The sequence below is a fragment of the Mauremys mutica genome, chromosome 4 (genome assembly GCF_020497125.1).
Source record: "Mauremys mutica isolate MM-2020 ecotype Southern chromosome 4, ASM2049712v1, whole genome shotgun sequence".
Classification (NCBI taxonomy): domain Eukaryota; kingdom Metazoa; phylum Chordata; order Testudines; family Geoemydidae; genus Mauremys; species Mauremys mutica.
The window spans coordinates 146,503,148-146,512,233 of record NC_059075.1 but is presented as its reverse complement, the minus strand read 5'-3'; the positions used below and the strand labels follow the sequence as shown (position 1 = coordinate 146,512,233).

The 9,086-nt window shown below is 47.7% G+C and overlaps 1 protein-coding gene across 3 annotated transcripts in view; it reads right to left on the bottom strand.

Annotated features, from left to right (window-relative positions):
* Positions 1–3,416: 3,416 nt before the first annotated feature.
* LOC123368163 (mas-related G-protein coupled receptor member H-like) overlaps positions 3,417–9,086 on the bottom strand; it is a 31,881-nt gene continuing 26,211 nt past the window's right edge. For 2 of the 3 annotated variants that reach the window (XM_045012716.1, XM_045012715.1), the window contains exon 2: positions 3,417–4,591. In XM_045012716.1, the coding sequence (XP_044868651.1) occupies positions 3,581–4,585 (1,005 nt within the window). In that variant the 5' untranslated portion in view covers positions 4,586–4,591 and the 3' untranslated portion in view covers positions 3,417–3,580. Of the gene's footprint in view, positions 4,592–5,900; positions 6,063–9,086 lie in introns of those variants that run through there. The other variant, XM_045012713.1, reaches the window with a different exon arrangement.

The following is a 9,086-nucleotide window of genomic DNA, read 5'->3' as shown; positions in this document are numbered from 1 at the left end:
GGAACTCCTGATCAGGGATTGAGCTGTGCAGCACCCTGACCCCGAAGGAAACTGACTGCTGTGAGGAATTGCTGGGAGTGCTATCTGCTATCTACCCCGAGGAGACTGAGGACCTATGGAGCCACATCAAGGAAGGGTGGTAGGAAGTAGCCCAGGGAACTCAGACATTAATCCCGTTATATTGCTGAGAGATGTTTCAGAAGGATCCCCACTGACCCAGTGGCGGGATCATCTGCCACTGTTAGGGCCCTGGGCTGGGACCCAGTGGAGTAGGATGGGCTCAGATGCCCCTACCCCTTGCTGCCAACCCCATCCCTGAGGTGGTGGCCTACTCACTAGGCTGGAAGGCCTGCACCTTACCTGTGGCTTGCCCCAGCCCGAAGGTAGTGAGCCCTCCATATTGTCTCGTTTGCTGTTGGCCCTAGCCAGGAGGCTTTGGGCTATAGCCTGCTCCCTGCTGTGTCCCACCTGGAGGATCCGAGAGACTGTCCAGGTCATCAGCCCAGCCAGGAGGCCTGGACTAAAGACTATTTATTACGTGGCCCCACCCTGAGGGGCAGAACCCCAGACTGTGGTCACTGCCTGCCCCAGCCAGGAGGCTAGACTGAAGACTGTTTCTGATTCTGTCCCACTCAAAGGGCCTGAGCTATAGACCGTTACTTGTTGTCTGCCAAGCCAGGAGTCTAGGCCAAAGACTCACAAGCCCCTATGACTTGGCTGTTTGATGGAGTGAGGCAGAGCCGGACGGCCATGGACCACTACATTGCCCAATAGAAATGCTACTTGTACAATGAAAATTCCTCCTTTGTCCATGTACTTGGTGCAACCATATGATACCTGTACCCATCACCTTCTGGCTTCTCCCATCACCTATACAATATTCCATCTTTCACCTCCAAATCAGAAAGCTTTTACAGTGGTATAGTGAGGGTCCACTACATTCCAGGGTGGCTCTATTTGCAAATTGGTTTTTCAGTCACACATTATTCTGACATCAGGGTCCTTTCTTTGGGAAGTTTCTAGTTGCTTTGGCATCCATTTCTGCAACCCCACTTCCATTATTCCAGTGGATGAACAAGGAACTTGTGCAATTCTGAAAATTATTGGATGAGAGGAGGCAACCATCTACTCCCTAGTACACACATCCCTGTGAGCTAACAATTGTTTGCTCTTCTGCTACGGGAATGTTTGCATTTAGTCTCTCCAACAAGGCCATCTACACAAGGCATCTGCATTGCTATGCTTATGGCCAGGCTTGTGCATGAATGGGAAATCGCAGCACTGCAGTTTTCCCAACCACATGGCAAGCTGTTCGTCAGGATTCCTGAATCTAAAGAGCCATTGCAGGGCAGCATGGTCTGTCCTGACCAAAAATTCCTCCCATAGAAATACTGATGAAAATGTTCTCTAGATTTAACCACTGCAGGAGTTCCTTCCATGTGGTGCCCTCTCAGAACTAGACTTTTGCTGAACAAAACCACCATCCTCTCAAATCCTTTGTGCTTGTGCCAATACTGCCCCCAAACCATAAGCACTAGCATCTCTGTCAAATCTGAAAGAGGTGCAGTTGTCATTTAACTTTCACTTGCCTAACAGTCGCTCTCTGTGCCACCGCATCTCTGGGTGAGGCTCCCAGCCTTGTCACCAATTGTGGTGTCTTTCACTCTTCACACCAGAAACAATAGGAAGTACCAACCGCGCCCAGTTCCTTTCCTTGAACTTTAGCCAAGCATGAGATAAATGGCTAAAAATCTATTGTGTGGGTAGCTCTGTGGTGTCTTGGGCCCACAAGGGAGACGATGTTATCGATACCTTTGTACACTGTTACAACATTACATAGGTGACTGTGGCCCAGCAGTTTCATTTCAAGTTACTGTTGGCACCTCCCATTAAAACACTTTTTATCCTTTGATTAAAGATACAGAGAAGGTGGCCAAAAGAGAGAAAACATTTGAAATATAAACAGCCATATGCCTTTGGAGTGGGACTGGGACTCCATATGTGTTTCCTTTCTTATAGCCAGGGCCCTACCAAATTCACTGTCAATTTTGGTCAATTTCACAGTCTTAGAATTTAAAAAAATCATAAATTTCATGGTTTCAGATACTTAAATTTGAAATTTCATGGTGGTATAACTGTGGGGGTCCCAATGCAAAAGGAGGCTATGGGGGAGGTAACAAAGCGATTGTATTGGGCTCATGCTCTTGTCACTCTTGCTTCTGCGCTGTTGCTGGTGGTGGCGCTGCCTTCAGAGCTGGGTGGCCAGAGAGCAGCAGCTGCTGGCTGGGCGCAATCTGTTGGGGAGGAGCAGGGCTGGCCATATGGATGGGTGACCGCCCAGGGTACTGTGGTTGTGGGGGGGATTTTCCATAGTTCCCCCCACAGCATCCCAAAGTGCTTTAACTCCCGAGTGCCGGGGCGCTGGGCTGGAGCCGAGGAGGGGCAGGGCTGGAGGTGCCCTGGCCGAGGGCTCCTACCTTATGCCAAGCTCCAGCTGCTGGTTCTGGCCAGCGTGGTGAGGGATGGGACTTCCTCTTCCCTTGCAGGTGCCGCTCCCGTGTCAGACCCACCTTCGGGAACCTCCCCCAGCTGCAGGAAGCTCTGCAGCTGCTGGCTGGGAGTCCAGCTCTGAAGGCAGCACCACTGTCTGCAGCAGTCCAGAAATAAGGGTGTCACGATATGGTATTGCCCCAGTTACTTCTGCGCTGCTGCTTAATGTGGCACTGCCTTCAGAGCTAGGCGTCCATCCAGCATCCACTGCTCTCCAGTGCCCGGCTTTGAAAGCAATGCAGAAGTAAAGATGGCACTACTGCGACCCCCCCTACAACAGCCTTGCAACTCCCCAGAACCGCCTTTTGGTTGGGACCCCCATTTTGAGAAACGCTGGACTCCCCCATGAAATCTGTATTGGATAGAGTAAAAGTACACAAAAGACCAGATTTCACCATCCGTGATGTGTTTTTCACAGCTGTGAATTTGGTAGGGCCCCTATTTATAGCTATTGGGTGATCTCTAGCCATTGCATTTCCCTCACTCACTGCTCTTTTATTTGTGTCCCACTGGACTTATTTAAATTTTCTAATGATCATACTTAATACTGAATTGGGCAATGTGTATGCTGTTTAATTAGATGGATATTTATATGTATTTCGTGCTTTAGAATAACTTTTGTTCTTTTTAGTTCTTATGCTTTGGGCAGATATAATAAAGTTGCCATCGATGTTAATGTCAGTATGTTATTTCCTCTCATGCCCACCCTGTCAAAATGCCTTTTTTCCCCAATCCCTCTTTCTAGTAGATGGGTTTGTAGTCAGAAGCAGAAATTATTTACTGTCACCTTGCATACATATACACTCACTGGAGATATAACTTGGGGGATGTGTAAAATATATCTGATAGGCCCAGAGACCATGCTGACGAGTTTTCCAAGACAGACATAACATCATAACCAAGTGCCACACAAATATGGTATTTGGAAAATTAGAGAAAAATTAAACAAGTAGGAAGCTGCTAATTTTCATACTGATTAATAAAGCTCCACATCCACAATAAGGTCTCTGAGGCTGGGTGCTGTAGGGATTTAATTAGCCATCTCCATTGTGTCTGTCCTGGTGGCTTCTCTGTCTTCTCTGGAATCTGCATGCTCTTCAAAAACCCTCTGGAGTGCGACCTTAACAGAGCCCCTGAACCGCCACTTCCTGTAGCTCCCAACTAAAAAGTAAATAAGTGGGTTAATGCTGCTGTTTAAAGAGGCCAGTGCATTACATATCTGAGTGGGGATATTAACATTATTAAAATACATGCCAAATTGCTGGATACCGAAGGGAACAGCAAAGATGAGGAAGAAGAGGATGGTGAGCAAGATAACAATGTAGAACCTTCCAGGCTGACGTTGTTGGGAGCTATGTCGGACCTTGATGAACAGGATCAGGTTGGACAGAACCATGATGGAACCGAAAATCAGGAAATCCAGAGCATACATGGCTATGAGTGACATCCGACAGCGTTCAGTTCCACCAAAATCACAAAAATAAGACACTACTCCGGTTACCAGGCAGGAGAGCGCCCACAGCAGGGCACACACAAGGGCAGACAGGTGCTTTGGGCGGTGGCATCGGCACCAGATGGGGTAGAAGACAGACAGACACCTCTCAACGCTGATGGCCGTCAGGAAGTACAGGCCGGCATTGTGGGCCAACAGAACCAGCAGGTGAAAAAACCACAGAAATTTCTCAAATTCATAGAAACAGAAGAGAGATTCCACAGTATAATGTATGAGGAAAATAAGCAGGCAGAGGAGGAAGCTTAAGTCTGCTACGGCCAGGTTGAGGATGTAGATGGTGAAGGGATTCCTCTTAATGAAGAAGCTGAGGAGCCAGAGGACGACCCCGTTGCCCACCAGCCCGAAGAGACAGATGAGCGCAGTGACACCATCAAGGATCACATAAGTTAAACTGTGTATTTTGCAACCAGTCTTATTATCCCTATAGTCTGGGCTGGTTTCTGTCGGAAGCAGGGACGTTGTGTTCAGCTCAGTCATCATTAAACCTCTGCTGAGGGATGCCAGTGTCTCCTTGTCTTTCATGCGCACCTGTTAGCAGAGAGCAGAAGGGGGAGTGGAAATCAGTGACTCTGACATTCCCAGCACAGAGTTTCACTGATCATTTCAGCCCCTCCCCAACCTCCTTGCCTGGAACAACCAGATCCCAAGGAATATGAGTGAGAAATACCCAGGGAGATAATGGCCATGGGGGAAGGTGGGGACAGAGAGAGGCACAGAGAAGGAGGAATGGGTGGGGACCAGCCTCGATAGAGGAAGAGTGACAGAGACACACGCAGAGAGAAGGGGAGATACAGAGAGGGAGATATGGAGAGGGAGAGAGTAAGAGAAATTGGTAGGGGCCATCAGTCCTGTCTGGACAGGACTGGCAGAGGAAAGGGTTGTGGATAGTGGGGTAGAGATCAGAGGAGAGATTTCTCAGTATAAAGTATGCCCCATTGGATGAATGCAAAAACCCAAAGAATCTATCCAGCAAACCCTTCTCTTACCCCTCTCAGCAGCTGAACTGTGTTTACAAAAGCTGGGCAGGAGCGGATCTGCTTCAGAATCTCCATGTCTCAGACACTGTGATCCTCCTCATAGGATCTTGTGAAAATTTTCTGTGCCACAAGCACTAAGAATTTATCTGACTGTCTCTAGGCAGCATTCGGCATACAATATGTGCCAGGCTCTGTCCGGGAAATATCCTTCCACTTTGGGCATGGGGGGGAGGGCGGGAAGGGAACATGGGGATCACAAAACTGCCGGTAAGCATTGAGCACTTTATAGCAACTGGTAGCGTTAGCATTCTGCTTCACTGCTGTGATTGTTTTCACTCTCCTAAACATACAGGAAATGGCTCGTCAAAGCTTAAAACTCAAGGGATGGATACCACAAAATGGCCCAGTTATAACTGAAAGGCTCCTTTGGTATTTAGGATGTAATAGTTACTGTGGTAACTAGTGTGTGAATTGGCCTCAACACATGAGTCTGGTACGTGGTGTATGTTCTACATATCCCTAATGATAGATTTCCTGGGAGTATATTTTTAAATTGATGTTGTGGTAAATAGGTTTGTATTAAGAAGGACAAACTATCTGCTAGGCAGACATGGTCTGGAATCAGGAAATCCACAACCTTAACTCAGTCCCCCATTAATAACTGTGATGTTTTCCAGGGGTACTCATGGTTGTGAGACACCTTGCTACTGTTATGCTTCTAAGAAGCGCACAGAATCTTTTTAAAGGGGATAAGGCAATATGCTGCGTGTATTGAGAGTACAATTTAAGCATTAAAATCAGCATATGTTTCCATTCACACCCATCCACCAAAAGGTTCTGCAGCTGGATCTTATAGTTACTGGTCCTTCGTGTTGCCTGGTAGGTCCAGTGGCCAGCTGAAACTGCACACGAAGGAGGGGAGCTGGGTCTCTATCGAATGCATTCAAAGCTCTGATGTTGATGCAGAGTGAACCCAAAATCCCACGGCAATACACCCTTCTTTTATAGTAATAAGTTCCCATACAAGTCTATGGACCTTGCTGTGTCACACTGGAGCTATCAATCATGAGGTATTTAAGGTTGCTCTTAATCAGCGTTACCAGGAGGATCCGCAGCTGTTTCTTATCTCGGCCCTCTGGCTCAACTCCTTATCTTGCCCTTGGGGTGTATGTCTTTGCTTTAGGGTCGTCAGTTTGCCAGCTGGGTGAGTCTGATAATAAAGTTGGTGCCTCTTGACTCCTCCACTCCCCTTTCGACCATCCGGGCTCCATCAGTACAGTGCCTCCCGTCTCTATTCTGTTAATCATCATAGCATACGTTCTTCACCCACACACAACACAGTAAATGATATCAAAGGCAAGAATTACAGCCATAAAACTTCTATCCTTCTAAGAACAATCAACACAATCTGCAAAGGATAAACTCAGAACAATTTCTTCTTGCTACTTCAAGGCTACAGTTTCTTCTTACTAATTCAAAGCTAGCAAAATGGAGTATAAAGCAAAATAGAGTACAATTTACTCAAGACAATTTTTCCCCATTAGGCTTTTGGCCTACACTACCACCAGGAGTGGCAGAAGAGCCCTGAAAGTGTGGGGGCCACAGGTGCCTGAACTGTGTCCCCCATCCCCCGCCCCCAAGCCCTCACCCTCAGGGCCGGCTCCAGACCCCAGCGCGCCAAGCGCGTGCTTGGGGCGGCATTTTGCCGGCAGGGCGGCAGGTGGCTCCGGCGGACCTTCTGCAGTCATGCCTGCGGAAGGTCCGCTGGTCCTCGGCTTCGGTGGACCTCCCGCAGGCATGACTGCGGAGGGTTCGCTGGTCCCATGGCTCGGGTGGACCTCCCGCAGGCACGCCAGCGGATGCTCCACTGGAGCCGCGGGACCAGCGGAACCTCCGCAGGCACGTCTGCAAGAGGTCCCCAGGAGCCTCGGGACCGGCGACCGCCAGAGCGCTCCCTGTGGCGCGCCACCCTGCTTGGGGCAGCGGGATTCCTAGAGCCGCCCCTGCTCGCCCTCATACCACTTCTTCCCTTGAGGTCCCACTACCACGCTCACCCTTATGGCCGGTAAAAAGTGTGTGTGTGTGTATGGGGAGGGTGCATGGCCCCCTACCCCTCATTCCAGTGTCCCTGGCTACCACTATCCTTAGCACAAGGGAGCAATGTTCCCTCTAATTTTTTCCATCCACGTGTGGAATTAATTTTATGTGCACCACTAATATTTGGTAATATGCGGATGTGCGCCACCAGTACAAACAAAAAACCTAGATACAATATATTGTTTTAGAAAAGTTCATAGGTATGGAAGAATATTAAAACCAGGGATAATTAAGAATGTGCACTGCTTAAGATGTTTATTTAATATGAAATCAAATAAAAAGAAAATTAACACTGCAAAATTTTCAGTGGCCTTTTAGGAACGTACATGTATCTATTCCATTGAGGCATAAAACAAAATTAGCCATTTTCTTGACATAGGAAACAAAATATTTTATCATTAGTATTGATGCATGAAATAAAATAATTGTTACACTTTCTTTATCCTTGACATTAAAGATTATGTTTTTTGGCTTGACAAAAAAAAGCTTTTTATCTAGTGCCTTTATGTAGGATTGTGTGTACACACACACACACACACACACACTTTTGTTGTGACTTGTGACATAAAATTAAACATTTTGTTTTGACACATGAAAGAAATGACTTTATTTATTTTCTTGATTTAGGAGACCACTAATCACTATCACTGGAATGAGACCCTGAGTCAGTAGTTGGCAAGCCAGATGATGGGGCAGATTCTTGCCACTGATCATGAACCATTTCTCTTCTGTCTTGACGCTGTATATAAACACTGGAAGAGTGGTAAAGGTTTACTTCTCCACCACTTGAAGTGTGAAATTTGATCCTCATTAGCATATCCAGGTGATCTTCTTTCAGTCTGTTTCATGATTTACTTTTGATATTATTCATAAGGTTAAAGCCACACTCACAATCAGCACTGGAAGCTTGAAAGGTTGTACATATATCCACCAGTTGTGAAACTACACTGGATTGTTCTGGATTTTGTAGACTGAAAGTCACCACTTCCTGGAAATTTGTCATCATCTTTGCTTCATGTTTCTCTGCAATTATGTATTTGTAATCATTGTAATAGTTCACAATGAACTCCTCCTCCTCCATGGTGTTTTGGGCAGATGACTTCACTTGACTAAGGTCCAAAATTTTTCTGTATTTGTCAACTAGCTTGCTAATGTTTTCAGTACCAAATTCATAACTGATTTGTTGTGGTGACAGTGAGGCAAAGTCAAAAGCTGCCCATTCATCAGGGGTGGCTCCAGGCACCAGCACGCCAAGCGCGTGCCTGGGGCGGCAAGCCACGGGGGGCGCTCTGCCGGTCGCTGTGAGGGTGGCAGGCAGGCTGCCTTCGGCGGCCTGCCTGGGGAGGATCCGCTGGTCCTGTGGCTTCGGCGGACCTCCTGCAGGCATGCCACCGAATCCGCAGGACCGGGGACCTCCCGCAGGCAAGCCGCCAAAGGCAGCCTGCCTGCCGTGCTTGGGGCGGCAAAATACCTAGAGCCGCCCCTGTCATTCATAGAGTTGCTTTTCTGGAAAACTTTCATTCAGATGATTACACAGTAATGATATGAAACTTAGAATAGATTCACAGCTGAATTGTTCATCTCTTGTGCTCGATGCAATTAGATTTTTCCACATTGTTGCTCCAAGAGACTATTTCTCCACGATACTGTCCTCTCATCTTGTGGATCTGGGTCCTAGAGTGACCAGAGGTCCTGATTTTATAGGGACAGTCCTGATTTTTGGAACTTTTTCTTACATAGGCACCTATTACCCCCCACCCCCAGTCCTGATTTTTCGCATTCGCTGTCTGGTCACCCAGTAGTGTAGCTAGTGGGGTGCAGGGGAAGCAGCAGCTTCCTCTCAGCACATTTTCAAAAAAGCCCTGCCTTAGGTGGGGTTACCATGGCACCAGGGGCGGGGCCCACACTCCGCTCTGAAGCTTGGCCTGCCCGGCTTCCCCCAGCTTGCT